At 38.0% G+C, this 18,494-nt stretch overlaps 1 protein-coding gene across 1 annotated transcript; it reads left to right on the top strand.

Moving 5' to 3' along the window:
- The first annotated feature begins 347 nt into the window (after nucleotides 1–347).
- On the top strand, nucleotides 348–2,782 carry LOC131039026 (pseudouridine kinase). The gene is made up of 7 exons (XM_059220762.1): nucleotides 348–401; nucleotides 833–935; nucleotides 1,019–1,066; nucleotides 1,401–1,498; nucleotides 1,648–1,762; nucleotides 1,847–1,929; nucleotides 2,153–2,782. Exons 1-7 carry the CDS (start codon nucleotides 348–350, stop codon nucleotides 2,780–2,782), a joined length of 1,131 nt encoding a protein of 376 aa, XP_059076745.1.
- Nucleotides 2,783–18,494: the final 15,712 nt, after the last annotated feature.

Here is an 18,494-nt window from a genome sequence, read left to right as displayed (position 1 = left end):
AACATCCACTTCAAAGAGCTGGCACAATTGAGGTAGAATAGTTTAGTAGACAATCTCTTTACATTTGTGAAGTTATGCTATATTTATGTGTTAGGGCGTGCATGGGATTTTGAGGACTATTAAAGCACTTGCCTCCATCTTTCAACTTATACTTTTTTATTTATTGTAATATGTCCTTGGATGCTACAGTTGATCACACAAATGGTGATAGATAATTGAAATCACAACCCCCTTCATGAGCAACCCCTAGGGTACCTTAATCACCTTTTTCTCACATTGATGATGTGCATCCATTATTATTTGGAGTAGAGGGTTATATACAACTCCTTACATCTAGTTTAGGTAGCATGAGGGTGCAGATTACCAACTTCCTTACTTTTGGAGGATCATCAACTACAGATGTGAGGAAAGTTTTTAGGATACATTGCTTGCATCCTCTCAATGTTTACCCAACTAATCCAACTTAGTTCAGGCCATTCTTCTATGGATTTTTTTTGCACGGGTTCTTTCATGGTGGTTGATGATAATGTCGGTCCTTTTGCTTTGAACTTTGATTAGAAAAGGGCCAGATTTCCTCCAGCTCCATTCTCTTCCAGCTTTATCTTCTTTGCAACATTTATAATATAATTCCATAATTGCACATATAGGGGATTAGCACGCCTCCTCCCATAGTTGGAATCACTTATCCTCTTGTTGCTTTGAGATGCTCCTCTTGCTAGTGTAACTGGTTGTGCATTCTAGTCCTACTTTGGTCATTAGTGGACATTAATGCAATTCATTTTTTATTTCGCAAGAATTCTGAATCACTAACTGTCATGGGCATATGTTGCAGGTCAGATATGTGAGAGGAGGAGTGGCAAGAAATGTTGCTGAGTGTGTGTCAAAACTTGGAGTTAAGCCCTTCATCATCAGTGTTGTTGGGCAAGACTTGGCAGGCATGTTTCTTTATTTGTATTTATCTAATTATCTGACATCAGTTGAGATCTCTTACTGACTGTCACTATTTTGGCTTATTCAGGAAACTCATTGCTTGACCATTGGAAATCGCTTGGTTTGCCCATACTTGGTAAGTCTTAAGCTAAATATTTAGACCCTTAAGTCAGAACTTCCTTGGTAGCAACTTATTGTTTATGGTTCATTTGTGTGCATTGTTAATTAATGCAGATCATGCAAATTGAACGCAAGAGTTCTAGTTTGGTTGTCTTATAGTTTCTTTTATTGAATCATGGATAGATTTTCTGCAACAGTCCTGTTCAGATGTGAAAATATTTGACTTTTAAGCTTAATAGTCTATGCTTTCAATGTCATTAGGTTTCCACAATCAATGAGATATAATGCTGTTTGTTTGTGGACTTGATTGTGTAAGTCTATGCCTTTTTAATTCTGCATTGTACCTTCAGGAATTCACAGATGTAATAACATAGCAACACCTATTGTATCAAACATATTTGACAGTGAAGGAGAACTATCAGCTGCTGTTGCAGATGTAGAAGCAGTTGTAAGTTTCTTTTTGCTATGTAGTTTTGAATCAAATAGGTTTCACTGCAATATGTAACGATTTCTCTTAAGTAGTTTAAAAATATGAAAAAAGGAAACTACCCTTGTAAGTTCAGTATAACTATCTTTGTAATCTTTCTGCAATTACAGGAAAAGGCCTTAACAGCAGAATGGATAAATCAGTTCAGTAGCTATATTGGATCTGCTCCTTTGTTGATGGTTGATGCCAATTTACATCCTTTGGCTCTCGAAGCAGCTTGCAATTGTAAGTTTCCAAATCTGAGGCTTTTATGCCTATATTCATATAAGAAACAATAATTTTATGTGTCAAATATTTTTTAATTTGCAGTGGCCAAGGAATCAAATACCCCAGTCTGGTTAGAGCCTGTATCGGTTGCAAAATCTGTTAGAGCTAGAAGTATTTTAAAAAATGTGAGTATTCAAGGCTAAATTTATTTTTTTCTTGTACAATTTTTTAAGAGTGGTAGCACAAAGTTGCATATGTAGTCAGAAATGAATAATTTACTTTATAGCTTTTAAAGTTGTGCAGATGTCATTGTTTATTTTGGTTATCTGCTGCACTTGTAAATTTTGTAGGAATTCTTTCCTGTGCTGTAATTGATTTGTAAAATAATATTTTTGAATCATTGTGCAGGTCACTTTTATTTCACCTAATGAGGCTGAGCTTATTGCTATGGCAGAGGCTGTTTCTTTTGTAGATTTATCTAATTCTCTTAAGGCACTTGAAGAACATAAAAATAAAATGAGCATTGAAGCAGTTTATGGACTCTTCAAGCCAGCCATCAGCATATTACTAGAAGAGGGCGTTAGGTTTATTACTTTGACACTGGGATCCTATGGTGTGCTTTTATGTTTCAAAGAGATATCTAGTTTTCAGAGGATCCCTACCACTTTTTCTGAATTCAACCAGTTCACTGATTTTGATTTAGTGGGTCTAAGAGAGAGGAATGAACTGCTTCTCTCAAGCTCTCAAAATCCAGTCGCTTCAAACAATTTCTATGTCAAATGTCAGAAGCTTGGGCATAATGGCATCCACCTTAATTGTGTACACTTTCCAGCTCTTCCTGTATCAGTATTGAGCCTGACAGGTGCAGGAGATTGCTTTGTAGGAGGAACTCTTGCAGCTCTTTGTGGTGGAAGAGACATTATAGGAAGTATAGCTTTTGGTGTAGCAGTTGCAAAGTGGTCAGTCAATTCTGAATTGAATGTACCTTCAAATTTCTCTCCAAAGTTAGTTTCAGGTAAAAATTTCTACGTGGAATAATTGCTCTCTTGTATGGGGCTTAGTTTATACATGTCTTAATGAAAAATTATCATGGCTTGTTTGTTGATCCTTAAAGAGTTAGAATATTAGTTGTAGAGTAGTGGCCCCTTCCAAATTTACCCTAGAATCACAATTACAACAAATTAGGGTTAGGGTTATATCTTTACCAAATAAAATATCTCCTTAAAACAATATGAGTTCAGAATTTAGATCCTGCAAGCACAACCAAGGATACACACACACACACACGCACAGATATATATATATATACACTTTCAACCATTAGGGTTAAATAGTAACATTTAATAGTCTTTAAATCAACACACACACACACACATGTGCGTGCATGCACACACGTACACACACATGCACACATGCATACACACACACACACATGCATGCACACGCACACACACACGCACACACAATATCTATATCACTCCCTACTATTCAAACACATTCGGGTTTGGAGGAAGAAGCATGATAGGTCCATCCAAAGCCATCATGCACTAAGCTCAGGAGCGGACATTCACCCTCTTGGCCCCAATGGCAGGCAACATGGACATCCACTTGGGTTGGCATACCTAGTGAGGTGCTTGTACCTGCCTTCTCTATCCATGCCTCATCCCCTAATGCCAACAATCCATCATTTTAGAATCTGAGAGAAGATCATAATAGGGTGCCTCTTAATCGTCCTATCTAAGTTCAAGAGTGGATCTTTGCCCTCTTGGCCCTAGTGGTAGGCAACATGGACATCCACATGGGGTGGCCTATTTAGATGGCGATCTCATACTTACCCTTCTACGTTACACCTACTTCCTTCCCTACATGATGGGGGTTTACAACAGATTCATTAACAGTTATGCATTTTATATCCAATCATACATACATACATATATATATATATATATATATATATATATATATATATACAAGAGATAAATGTTGATAAATAATGCATAGGCTAAATATATACCACAAGAGCAGTTATTAAGATTATTAGATGCTTTTTATAACAGATCTGAAATGGTAAAAGGTTTGCTTCTCTTCATGTTAGAAGTATGGTTGCCGTTGCACCAAAAGATCGACCTGTTAATGCCCGATACAACCACTAGACTTATAGAATCCATAGGAGGCGGTTAAGCCATGTCACAAACTCGTGCGTTGTTCTACATAGCACAAGGAGACCAAGGGCACACACCTTGCAACAATCCCCCTCCCTAGCGCAAGCGAGGGGGTTTGAACTTGTGACCCAGGCTCTGATACGACTTGTTAGAAATATGGTTGCCGTTGCACCAAATGAACGACCTGTTGATGCCCGATACAACCACTAGACTTATAGAATCCAGACGAGGCGGTTAAGCCTTGTCACAAACTTGAGCATTGTGTTGCACAACACAAGGAGACCAAGGGCACACACCTTGCAACACTTTACACATCCGATCTGGCTGTCTTCTTGATCAATTGTTGTAATTGCTTCTTACAATGATTCTTGCCCGATTTGGATTCTTGTGTTCTCTTATTAATTGTTGTAGGTGTCTGAATCTGTATTGATGTTCTTCTCCAAAGACCGATTACTTGATTCGGTGTTGATGTTTGATATGTATTTAACATATCTTTTCTTTTAATTCTGCTTCTTAATCCCTTATATGCAGATCTGACCTTTCTTTCTCTATTCCTCTTTTTCTTGCTTTTATATCATCCAAGGAGGGCTTCATTGGACACACCCGATCACAAAGGAGGCAACTCTTGTTAGATACATGCCTTTTCATTATGTATGGTTGCTGCCTTTCCATAATCTTAATCGCTGCTTATTTTCTTTTCATTAAATTGTTAGATTTCTAACAAACTCTATCGCTGCCCTTTTTCCTTAACATATTTGCTGCTTTTTCCTGCACATATTTTGTCTTTTACTTCTATCACCACTTTTTTTCCATTGAATCACCACTCTACAAGAAATGAATCGCTGCTTTTTATAAAGGTAGTTACTCCCTGTAATGAATCGCTGCTTTTTATAAAGGTAATTACTCCCTGTAATTCATTGCCACTAAATATAATTATAATCATTGTTTATTATGTGATAATTGCTGCTCCTAGCTTCTGCTCCTTAATGATTATGATAATTTCAATCTGAGCAAAGATATCTTTTAAATCTGTATTGATGATTTACTATGTGAAAAGGTCTTTGTAAGAGCAGACTGTGTGCAGTTGCAAGTAGATATAGAGGGTCCCATGATATTTTCCATTTATTCCATGCAGGTTAGACAAAAACCATTATATTTGTTTTCTGTTTAGGCAAGGACATGACACGTAGGTTCCAAAGTGTGCGTTTGTTCAAGTGTCACATCCCTGCAGCTGTTTAGAAAACATTTTCTCCATTGGCATGTTTAAGAAGTTGACTATAGAACTGCACAAATTGACTGGCCTGGATCAAATTCTGTTTTGGAATCATATGCATGCCAAATAGAATTTTTGATAAACCTTGGTGTAAAGATCCACACATGTGATAACAGACTAAATCGCTGTTGTGTTTCATTAGCTCACATCTTTGGGAATTGAACATTTATTTGTGTAAATTATATAGCAGTGTAAAAGCTCATTCTTAAATAGAGACGTATAATATCGCATAAATAAGGATCATAGCATGATTTCTTTCTGAAAGAAGGGATGAAAAGGATGAAGAAACACTAATGTCGAGTGATACTTTACTACTCGTTTTGAAGTTGGTGGCTGATGAAATATCCCACCCTCATCTGGATATTTAATTTTCTGATTTTTGTCTCTTTTTTTGTTTCTTTTCTAATTTCTGATTTTTTTGTGTGTTTTGATATATATATGGCACATAAATGCTTGAAAATTAATTGAAATAACTTTAAATACTAAATGATGATTTATTACACAAAACCCACAATTTTTTTTCTAACAATTTAAATTTACAAGCATACCATGTGAAATGCCTTGCTTGGCAGAGGATGATTGGCAAATAACAATTGTCATTTTGATAATTAATCCTTATCAGCACTAATATAGTCAAACCCCAATTCTGAAAATCTGAAAATGGTGCAATTTGCAACGCTTTATGACAAACTCCAGCCAATATCACTCTAAACGCCTCCTGAAGGATGATATGTAGAAAATAATGATGGGTGTCTAGGTATGAATGCATGGTACAGCCTGAAATTGCTAAATCCTGATTGGAAAAGCTGCTATGAAACCCACGTGCCAGTCTTAGAGAGGTACCGGTTGGCTTAGGAAGTGATTAATGGCCTCCAACCTGCAATAAATTCTACTATCTGCCTTCAAACAACTCTGTAAACCCCTGAATAACTTTGGAAATCTGAAACAATTATGCCCTAGTATAATCTCTGAATGAGATTATCAACTAAGTGCTCTTGAGTGATCTCTCACACCTACAAACATTGTCCTTATTGAGGGATTCATACTCAATAAATTTGAATCTTCAACGACAAACCCTTGCTCTCTAAAAAAATTCATCATTTTGCAAACAAGAATGAATTAATGAGCTCTCAAGAACCCTTTTATAACCTTCTCAAAAACCCATGACTTGGAGGAAACGAAATGCACTTTTATAATTTCATTTCATCTCAATTAATCATTTAATGTAGTTGGTGCCCCCATAAAGGCTTTAAAAATGACTTTATATTCATCAAAATAACTTATGCAATTAATACCCCTTATATCCCCTTGATATAAAGTCATTAGTTTAATTAATATTATTAAAGTTGAAACTTTAATAAATTAATATTAATCATTCATTCCAATAAATGCCAATATCGGAAAATTTAATAAATTTTGCCAACTACCCAATAATAGTTGTGGTACCCTCCAACCTTCCAAATGACTTACTATAAATAGTATGGGACCAAAACATCCAAGTGACTTACTATAAATATTAAGTGTCTATCAAATAGCTTTGAATGATCCCTAGAAAGCAGTCCATGAACCAACTGATGAACTAAGTTATAGAACACTGGAAAAGACATCAAAGTGTCAACTGAAGAACCTCGAATTACCCTCTAAGGGTCCTCTAATCAACAAATTAGCCTATGGGGACCATTGATAATAGGTTAACCTCTGAAAATAATTGATGCTTAGGAAGGCACAAAAATGGGGACATTACAGTTGAAGAGGGTTCCACGGTGATGAACCACTTTATTTTTCCTCAACGGAATGATTATCATCTTGCTTTGGAGAATCTATCTTGAGTAGCTTTTGTGGGCTTTCAAAATATCATTGTAGTTATGCCCCTTGTGAACATAGCCTATATAAGTTGGAGAAACAAACATGCTTATTAAGGAATGACCTATACAAGTTGGAGAAACACACAAAGTTATTAAGGATTCAACTTAGCTTGCATGTTGGTATTAACTATATTGCCATCCATATTGCCTTCTTGTATAGCTCTTGGCTTAATTGACTACCTTTTTGCCCTACTTATAGTCCCTGGGGTAACCATAATTTGCTTTGTTGTTCAACACGTTTTCAATCCTAACGTCATATATATTGCATTTTTAAATGTTTTTTCTAATAGAGGCCTTCCACTTTTTCTTTATTTTTAGGCTAAAATATATTTTGAACCTTATCTTAATTTATAGAATGCTCATTGCCACAAAACTGAAAAAGAGTCAAATCATGGTGGCACAAACCTGAAGCAAAATTCAGAAGAATGATCATTGGATGGAAGCGAGACGTTAGAAAAAAAATGCAATTGATTTTGATCAAGTTTAGATGGTGTAGAGTTAACAGAAGCACCTTAGGAAACAAGAAATAAAAAATACTAATAGTAAAGTTATTTTCAAGTGATAGGAAAGAAGGAAACTGCAAGAGAATAACAAGAAGGAATAGACAAAAAGTAATTAGGAACAATATAAGTAATAAAGGCTTATTAATTTGAATCTTTGGAAGACTGCCCCTTTAGAAAAAGGGATGGAACTCAAAATACCATTTAAACAAGTTGAGAAGTTAGATACTTTATAGGATGGGCACAAAACATTGTTTACTACTATATCTAATAAATTAAATACAGGAAATAATAATATACATGACAATGCATACTAGACACATCAGCAAAATTTATCTTTATTCTCACATGAAATTATTACAGAAAAGAAGACTAGAGATGGTCGGCCAAAGATTACAATTAATCCGACTATACCACACTACCTTCCTTGGTGGTACACAACATATTTAAAGGACCTGACGGTTGTCAAGAGGAACACAATTGTCAACCAACTAACACATTAACTACCCGAGAGTGACAACCCACTTAATACAAACAATTAATACATTGGCAGATAACAAATATTATTAAACATAGCAATAGGCATTTTATGCCGACTACAACATCCCCCCCAAAAGAAAAAGTCGTCTTCCAAATGACAAGTAAACATCAAGTAATGTTTGGGAAGACTAATGATAGATAATGACTTGGACTGGACAACCTGTTGATGTGTTTTTTATGCACATGCGAACACAGAATAAAATACCTAAAGGGTACCTTATCCTCTCTTGAATAAAGTCTCCGAATGCTGAAGATGTCGCGAAAAGGATCAATCGGGATGACTTCAAGGTTTTTTGTATGTAGGATCTCTACGTGTGGATAAGCTCTCTGTGGTATGATGTGATTTTGCTGGAATCACAAGGGGACTTACACTTGATGACTTGAACGTCTGATTTGCTTTGAATATTGCTGGAACACAGGATTTCACTAGTCTAGATTTTGAAAAAAAAGGAAAAGGATGAGGGCGAGGAAAGGATCTAATTCTGACACTAAGAATGTAGGAGCAATGAATAACCTTTGGTGAAATTCTAACTAAGTCTTGTTTTGACATCCCAGGACCATCTCCACAAGGTTAGTGCGATCTTCGGAGGAAAGCTTTATGATGTTCAGATCATCGCTACAGGCATAGACACCATCAGGCTGATACATATCAATGAAGAAGCGACAATTGAAGTTAAGCTTAAGCTGAATGATTCCAGTTGACTACACAAGGCAAGTCTGCAATCAACAAAATGCTAGTAGTATGGATATACAAATTTCACCATCAATCAAACACATTTCTTCCACTCATCTAATAACATGAAATCAAAACTGAGAAGTATAAAGACCATGGAAATTGTTGAATCGACCCATAGATTTCACCATTTCTTCAATGAAGTTTTACAAGCCTTTTACAAGAACATCTTGGCAACAATCTTTGCCTTCTCTCTCTATTCTACTCTAATTGCTATTCTATCAATTGACTATTCACTATTTCTAACTATTCACCTTCTATCAACTATTAACTCCACTATTCACTAACTATTAGCCTTCACAAATGAAGAGCCAGGGCTTATATAGTGCCCACAATACCATTTGACGGCTCGGATCAATTTGAGATCAATGGCCAAGATTTTACAATGAAACCCTAATTAGGGTTTGTTACAACAAACTTAATTTTGACCAATGAAATAATTGCATTATTTGGACACATGTCTTCTCTGGAATAATCGACCAATGGATAGCCGGGGTAGGTATATCGAAGTTTGTGTCACCTTGAATGAGCCAGGTATATTGAATCTGGACATGCTGAGGTGGACCAACCAGAATGGAGGAGTGATGACTCGGATGCCACCTTGTCCAACACTGGGTTGATGCTCAATTTGGTGATGCCTTCCTTCAAATGTTGGACTGGAAGATAGATGGAGAAGGTCGCCCTTAATGAAACTGGACTGGAGGAGATCGTCCTTGTCCTGACTTGATCTTCTTTGATGAGGGTCCACCAAGTAGTTGATCTTCCAACTCCAGGGGTCGCCATTTGATGCCTACACAAAAGATTAAAGTTAGTCTTTGAGCATCATACCTTAAAGCATAGAATTTAGGACTTTTCAAGGGAAAGATTCAAGATATTAATTTGAAAATGTCATGATAAATCCAAAATTCTTCATTTTTCAATTAATTACGAATGAAATCAAATTCTCAAGACTTAGACCCTATTTTTTTTTTTTTTTAAATTGCTATGAAAATCAAAACAAGCCTTGAATAAGAACTTCAAAATGATTCTTCATACCTTCCCTTGAATGCTTAACTATAAAACCTAGGAAAATGAAGAAAGAAGACCGGATTTTGCTGGACAAGGGTTGAATTGTGGTCTTCCTTTGGATGAATTACGCCTCCATTAGCCTTCAAAAGAGTTTAACCTTCTTTAGCCTTCAACACTTAGCAAAAATTCGCCTCCAATCTGCTGGATTTCGCTCCTCAATCTGCTCCTCAAAATCGCACTTAGAAGGAATGAATGAATGATTTGAAATTTGAAACAACACTCCTTTATATAGGGCGCTCACCCTAATTTCCCTCAAGGCTGACCTGGCAAATAGGGCAAAAAATAAAATAAAATACCTCTCAAAAGATGGCTGACTTGTTTGTAAAGGCACAATAATGATTTTGAGCGCTCACTTTGTATTTTTTTAAATTTTGATGCCTTCAAGGTGGATTTTCAATTATTTCAAGGCCTAAAAATTAATTAATTAAATTGCCAATGCCTTAATTAATGCGAATTTAATTCAACCTCCCAAATGTCTTGAATTTGGGTAATTTAGTGCAAATTGGGGAATATCAAGGTTTGATTGAGGCTTAATGAAGCTTCCTGATGATTTCGCCCTAGACCCTCTGGAAGGGTCAGGAGCGATTTTTTTTAATTTGGTTCCGAATATCCCATTCCTTGACTCCAAAATCTCCTGGAAGGTGAGTTCATACCTAATTAAAGTCTTGCATTTCAAATTTTGGTATTTCACATGAGGAAATTAGGTGAAAAATGTAGATTTCGCCTTGGGCCCTCTAGAAGGGTTAGGAGTGATTTTTTCATTCTAGGCCAAAATTCACCTTAGCTTGATCATTAAACTCCTCCAAGGTAATCCCAAGGGTCCATTTCCTTCCATCACTGGGTTAGTTCATCAAAATTTTGAAGGAAAAGTTGCATTTTAGGGAATTTCGCTCTGGATCCTCTGGAAGGGTCAGAAGCGATTTTTTGTCTTGGCTTTGAAATTCTCATCCTTAGCAATCCACTTCAACTTCAAGGCAATTCAAACTTCTTGTCAAACCCATGTCTAAGCTTAGCTTTGCCCAAACTTTGGAAGAAAAAACAGGTTTTAGGATTTTCGCCCTAGACCCTTTGGAAGGGTCAGGAGCGAAAATCCTTTTCTAGGCTTGGTTGCTTCCTCTTGACCATCTCAATTATCTTCAAAGGACAAAACATACTTCCTCACATTCATTCAAACCATAAAAACCAGAAAGATTGTTTTGACCTTGCAAGAAAAAGGTGTTTTTTTAGGAATTTCGCTCTGGACCCTCCGGAAGGGTCAGGAGCGAAATTCACAGTTGGGCTCAATTCTTCCACCTTTTGATAATTTCTTCCAACCTTAACATATTCTCAGGGGCAATTCCTTCTGTGTTTCATCTTATCCCTCACTTGGTTTAGCCAAGTTTGATAGCAAAAAGGTGTTTTTGAGAAAATTCGCTCTGGGCCCTCTGGAAGGGTCAGGAGCAATTTTCACTATTTTGACCAAAATACTTCATTTTTTCACCTTGAAGCTTCTTTGCTAAGTATGATTTCACCTTCCACTGTGCTAGGAATAAAGTCTCATGTCCAAGGGAGGCCAAAAAATGTGATTATGAGGAATTTTGCTCTGGACCCTCTGGAAGGGTCAGGAGCGAAATTGCCTTTCCTGGGCAGAATCCTTCATTTTCTTCATCTCCAAACATACCTAAAGGTTTCAACATGCTCTTTCCACCTTTCATCATGCCTTTAATATTCCAATTCAACCAAATTGAGCAAGAAATGTCTCCCATAAAGATTTTCGCCTTGGACCCTCTGGAAGGGTCAGGAGCGAAAATTAGGTTTTAAGCAAAATCCTTCATTCTTTTAAGTTGAAACTTTCTCAGGAGGCAAAAGGGAGTTGTCCTTGTTTCATTCATGCCCAAAACTTGACCCTTTTCATTGCAAGATGAGAGCTATTCAAAATTTCACTCAGGACCCTCTGGAAGGGTCAGGAGCGAATTTGCCTTCCTTGTCCAAAATTCATCATTTTGCATGCTTCCAAATCTTCAAATGTATCAAATAATGTCCAATCTTCATTCCAAGAGACCCTGCACATAAAAAGTTAGCCAAAATTAGTGATAAATAAGCTCAAATAAGATTTTCGCTCTGGACCCTCTGGAAGGGTCAGGAGCGAAATCTTCATTCCAGGCCAAATTGCTCAGTCTTCAAGTTTAAAACCATCTCACAAGGCAAAGTTAGATCATTTTCCAAGTTACGAACAAGGTTTCAAGCTCAAACAAGGTGGCAAATGAAGTTTATGATGAATTTCGCTCTGGACCCTTTGGAAGGGTTAGGAGCGAAATTCTTCTTCTAGGCTAGAATCCATCATTTTTTTAAGGTTTTCAAACATTTTCAAAGTCCAAACATGTCTGCTTTTCCCTTCAAAATGCCTTGCAAATCAAAATTTGGTCAAATAAGGCAAGAAATGAGTCCTAGGTTGATTTTCGCTCTGGACCCTTTGGAAGGGTCAGGAGCGAAAATCACTTTTTAAGCAAAATCTTGATCTTTGAAATCATCCAACTCCCTCTCAAGGCAAGAACATTCAAAAACACCTCCATACGTGCCTTGGAAACTAGGAACTTGGTTTTGATAATTGATAAATTGAGGTGTATAAGGATTTTTGCTCTGGACCCTTTGGAAGGGTCAGGAGCGAAATTCCTAATCTTGGCCAAAATCCTAACTTCATTTTCACATTTTTCCATCCAAACAAGTGTTTTGCCCTCAAAGATGCTTGGGAACGAGTTGGTTCTAAGTTCGGGTCAAACTAAAATGGCCTATGGAGAATTTCGCTCTGGATCCTTTGGAAGGGTCGGGAACGAAATTCGCTTTGGACCCTCTGGAAGGGTCAGGAGCGAAATTTGACATTTTAGACCAGAGTTCTAGGACTTGCCAAAACTTGGCGAGTCACCCTCGGCGAGTCCTGGGTGGCTCGAACCCAGACTCGGCGAGTTTTGGCCGAGTCCTGGCGAGTCCTGGAACTCGGTGACTCGGCTCGGACCCAACGAGTCCTGAGCCCAAAACTCGGTTGGCGTAAACAGCCGAAAAAAGCAAAAAAAAAAATTTTAAAAATGGTTTTGCTTGCTTTTTTTTTCATTTATATTTTTAGCTTAGTTGTAAAAGGCATCTCATTTCATTCTATTGAAAAAATAGGAGGAGAAGAGTGAGTTGTGAGGAAAAAGAAGAGAGCATAGTAGGGCAACCAGCAAGGAGGAGGAGTAGAATTTCTTCAACAAATCACATTGGGGCAGTGTAATACTTGCATTTGGTGCATCAAAAGCTTGTTAGAGAGGATTGGAAAGAGGTTGCATTTCATTTCAACCTTCTTATAAGAGGTAAGATTTATATTTTTTGGTTTTTTTGGTCTTTTATAAGCAAAATTTACATTTTTTTTGTTTTCTTAAAACTTAAAGAAATCAGCAAACCCTACAATGTACATTTTTTTTGTTTAAAAATGTACATTGTAGGGTTTGCTGTTTTTTTTATGTTTTGAAATGAAAAAACAATCTACATGGTAGGTTTGCTAATTTCTTTGAAAAAAATGATGCAAATTCTATTACATTGTTTTTTGTATCAAAATCAAAACATTGCTATTATATTTTTTTTTGTATTAATTTATAATTTAACAATGGACAAATATTCATTTTTTTTGTAATTGTGTCTTATTCCAGCAACCTGCAACTTTTGAAAACAATGTCTACTTCCAGTCCTCCTCATAGAGCAATCCTGGGTAGAAAAGATCCAGCTTGGAAATATACAGAGCCTTTTCCTGGGCAAAAAAAAGGAGAGGCAAAATGTAAATTTTGCAAAACAATCTTTCATGGAGGCATAAATAGATTGAAATACCACCTTGCCGGCATACGTGGCCATGATGCAGAGCCTTGCACAAAAGCACTTCCTGAGGCTATTCGTGAGTGCCAAGTTCTATTAGAAACATTTGAGACTCAAAAAGAAATAAAGAAGAGGCAAAGGGAGGAGTTGGCTCAAGCTAGCATTGGTTGTGTTGGAGAGGCCTCTTCCATGCCTTCATATTGTCCTAGTGGGAGTGCTAGTGCTTCTGTTGCCAGTAGTGTGAGTGCTAGTGGTAGTATCAATGCAACTCCAACTATTGGTCCTAGAGTTCGTAAATCTAGGATGGATTCATATTTTGAGCCACGCACTACTCCTGGTGCCCAACCTTCACTTGAGAGCATGGCTTGGAACAAAGAGGTACACAATAAGGCTAAAGCTGCAATTGGAAGATTTTGGTTTTATTGCAATATTCCATTCTTTGCAGCCAGGTAATTCCTTTTAGTTTTTATTTGATTGTTTTAAGTTTTTAAGTTGTTAATATTCTTAATTTGTTTTGTGACTTTGTGATTGTCTAAGACTCTAATTTTATAATTTTATACTTATCTTATTTAATTTATTTGTGATAGGTCTCCTTATTGGCAAAGCATGGTTGATGCCATTGCTATTTGTGGGGAGGGTTTCAAAGCCCCTTTTGATTCCGAGATAAGTGGCCCAATCTTGATAGAATCGGTGGCTGATGTAAAAGCCACATTAGAGGAACATCGAGAGATATGGAAGAAGAAGGGTTGCACCATCATAACCGATGGTTGGACTGATAGGAGAAATCGGACGATCCTAAATTTTCTTGTTTCTTCTGCAGGTGATTGAATAACTTGAATTTTATTAAATGATTCTTATTCGTATTTTTTTTTTGAGTTGAGATTTATTGAATGATCATTGATCACTGTTTTTGCTTTGTTTTCAAATTTCAGGTGGCACCATGTTCATTAAGTCCATTGATGCTTTCGCATATTCTAAAAATGCCACTTACCTATGTGAGGTTATAGAGGAGGTCATATATGAAGTGGGCGAGGAGAATGTAGTACAAGTGGTGACCGATAATGCAGCAGATTATGTTGCTGCAGGTAAACTTTTGATGGAGAGGCACCCATCTATATTTTGGTCTCCCTGTGCTGCCCATTGCATTGACCTCATGTTGGAGGACATTGCTAAGATTGCATGGATCAGGACATGTGTAGAGAAGGCAAAAAATATTTGCAAATTTGTATACAATCATGCATGGGTCCTTAACTTAATGAGGCAATACACGGGGTAGAAGGAGTTGGCTCGTCCTGGAATCACTAGATTTGCCACTAACTTCATCACACTGCAATCCTTGATTCGCAGTAAGGCAGCTTTGAGACGTATGCTTGTTGGTGAGGAGTGGACTTCCTCATCCTATGCTACGAGTGCTGCAAGAGTTGATGTTGCAGATTACATTTTTGATGAGCCAGGCTTTTGGACCCCTTGTGCTGAGATCGTGAAGGTAAAATTTTTAAGCATTCTAATCTCTACCTTATGTTTTAAGTTTTAAGTTTTTATTTTTATTCGTATTTTTCTTTTATTTGCTTATTTTCATTTACAATTTCACACTTACATTAACTGATATTACATATTGTTTCACAATATTTGCAGTTCATTGAGCCCTTGGTAGTTCTCCTACGTGTTGCTGACGGGGAGAAGCCCGCAATGGGCTACATATACGAGGGCATGGATAGGGCCAAGGAGGGCATCAGATCTGCCTATGAGGGGATGAGAGTAAGTATCGTCCCATTTGGGATATCATTGACAGGAGATGGCAGACCCAGCTTCACAGGCCCCTTCATGCAGCTGCTTATTACCTCAATCCAGCATTCCATTTCCGCCCTGATTTCAAGGCAGATGAGGAGGTTCTTAGTGGGCTCTACTCAGTGATAGAGCGAATGTCGCCTGGTCATAGCAGCAATATAGTCCAGGAGCTAGAGGCTTTTTCTAATGCTGAAGGGGAGGTCTTCTCTCGTATGCTTTGCAAAGAAAATCGGACAAAAATGCAGCCAGGTAAAATGTATATTTTAAGAAATTAAGAGCATAATTTTAATTATATGTTATTCAATTTGTTATTAATTATTAAATGAGGCTGATTTTGTTTTCCTTTTTCTCATCTCAGATAGGTGGTGGCAGATGTTTGGTCCTAAAACACCAAATCTTCAACAGGTAGCCATTCGTAGTTTGAGCCAACCATGCAGTGCTTCCGGTTGTGAGCGCAATTGGAGTATGTTTGAGCACATACACTCCAAGAGGCGCAATAGACTGTCTGTGGAGAGGTTGAATGATCTAGTCTTTGTTCATTACAACCTCCGTCTTAGACACAAACAGGTTATGGACCATGACAGCACCCCGATCACGCTAGAGGAGGTTGATCCAGAATCTAAGTGGATTAGTGAGGCTACAGATCCTATGTTTGGTGATGAGGACTTAGATTGGATTGACGAGGTAGATAGAGAGGCTGAGGTTGTAGCCATGGCAGAGGAGGAGGTTAGAGCGCGAGGAGAGCCAGAGCCAGAGCCAGACACAGTTGATGTTTGTGAGGGTAGAATGGAGTCACGGGCAGAGAGTATGGCTGTTGATGCATCCAGGACCTACCTTAGGGTTAGACGCCTTCGTAGGAAGGACCCAGGCTCCTTTGAGCCATAGACTTGTAGTTGTTTTACTTTTGATATATGTGTGGAACTGGAACATTTGAATTTTGATGTCATGGATTTGATATTCCATGAGTTTTGTAATATTTTTACATTTGACACTATTTATATATCTATGGTTATTGGTTGCTATTTCCTTCAGCTACAATTTGCATTTATACTAATGTGATCGATGTATACTTGTGTATGTGATCAAATTAACTTCTATTTGATGATGTTATTGTGTATTTAAGGTTTGTTTAATAAAGGGTGCATGAAACAAGTTTTAAATCCTTAAAAATCGCTAAATTTCTTGGGTTTTTCACTTTGCCGAGTCCTGCTGAGTCCTAGCCGATCCGAGTCCCGAGTCTCGAGTCGAGTCACCCTTGCCGAGTCTGCGCCGAGTCCGAGTCCCGTTTCTTTGTTTTAGACTCTCCATCAGGATCATTTTATGGAGTATAACATTTAAGTATAAGAAAGAAGAAAGATAAAGATTCCATATATACTTTTAGGATGTTTGAGAGTGGTTTCAGACATCCAGGAGTTATATTGCAAAATCTAGTTTTTGGGGGATTCTTCAGTATTCCAGACTTAGCCAAATTTCAGGATAAGGACATTCCAGACTTAGCCAAATTTCAGGGCATTTGAAGGTCAGGATGACATTTCAGACTTCATCACTTACCAACTCAACCTAGCTCGGACTTTCAAGAATGATATCCACTCACAAAGCAAGACACAATTAGCAACGAGAGCAAAACCAGGCCCTAAGGAAGACTCCCAAAGAAACCCTAATTCTGAGGCCCTGTGGACTCACCCTGGCTCATGCAAAGCTTGTAATCCAACGATCCCCTCGACAGCACTCATCCTGCAAAGGCTAATAGACAAAACCCTAAAAGACCTAGAAAACAAACCCTAGAAAGCAAAAAGAAGGGGTCCCCATTTGCAATGGGGTGATGTGTGAATACGTCACAACACAACCCCAACTTGTAGTGTATTTGTCAAAACAAATGGGGGTTTGGGGGTAATGCCCCCAGTGGGGGTTTGGGGTGCCCCTAGTGGGGTCAAGGGGTAGTGCCCCTTGCGGGATCGAGGGGTAGCTCTCCTCACGGGGTATCGAGGCAATGACAACACTCTCGTCGCCAAGCCCAAATTAAGACCTTCAGAACCAAATGAAACTCTCTGGCGCACATCATTTTTCTGATTTTTTAAGATGCCAAAAGCAATACTGATGAAGCATGAATATAGCGATTTCATATTATGTTCAAGTCGTACTCTCCAGTGAGATTCCAAGATGACATGTTGGTCCACTATGTGCTATAGACGTATGGAAGGATGGCACTGAGATGATTGTACAACATATGGCCTAAAAATTGTTACCACGTGTTGTTTAATAGGATCTACCTCATACGGCTTAGGTGGCACCTCTATGTACGACTTGTAACACATCCTCATGTATAACTCCCTCATGTACAGTAAAGGTCGTATGACTAGACTTCCCCTACGTACGAACTCTTCAACTGACTTCTTCGTACTTTGTTCTTGTTCGTATAGCATATTTATGTATGTCTCGGCGATCTCCTTAGTCTGTTTCTTTGTATAGTGTTCTTGTTCATACGGTATGTTTCCAGATGGCTCGACGACCTCCTCAGATGTTTCTGTATGGCTCGACGACCCCTGTATGCATAGCTTTCCTTCCTCCCTTAGTCCTATAGTGTATGGATGGTGATGCCCATACGGTGTGTTCCTCACTTCTTTGTACATTATCCTAGCAAACTTCCCTTCGTGCATTTCATTGTGCTAAGTCTCCACATGTACGTACCTATGTGCAACCCGTGCGAACTTGTTGCTTCTACATAAGACCAAGCCTTCACCACATACGGATTCCCTTGTGCCTCGTACGGTTTATCTCCATTTTCATACGGGTCTCTATGTGCATTGTACGGATTTTGGCGTACTTCCTTCAATTGCCATACGGATTTGTCGCCTATGCTTCCTTTGTACGGTGTGCTCAACTTCAACACGTACTTCAAATTTACTTCCCCCATTTGTACGGTTCTTGTACATAGCTTGTGTGCAGTCCTTTCCTCAACCCTATAGGGTTCCCCAATGTTGCTTTGGCCCACGTGTGGG

The sequence above is a fragment of the Cryptomeria japonica genome, chromosome 5 (genome assembly GCF_030272615.1).
Source record: "Cryptomeria japonica chromosome 5, Sugi_1.0, whole genome shotgun sequence".
NCBI classification, from domain to species: Eukaryota; Viridiplantae; Streptophyta; class Pinopsida; order Cupressales; family Cupressaceae; genus Cryptomeria; species Cryptomeria japonica.
The sequence above is the reverse complement of the archived record's forward strand: the minus strand, read 5'-3'. Positions and strand labels throughout refer to the sequence as shown.

Bases quoted from the DNA above. Each gene is read 5' to 3' on its own strand.
- LOC131039026 (XM_059220762.1), top strand. From the start codon at position 348: ATGAGGGTGCAGATTACCAACTTCCTTACTTTTGGAGGATCATCAACT. The intron at 1,067-1,400 runs GTAAGTCTTAAG...TTGTACCTTCAG, and splicing joins GCTTGGTTTGCCCATACTTG to GAATTCACAGATGTAATAAC. The intron at 1,763-1,846 runs GTAAGTTTCCAA...TTTAATTTGCAG, and splicing joins TCTCGAAGCAGCTTGCAATT to TGGCCAAGGAATCAAATACC.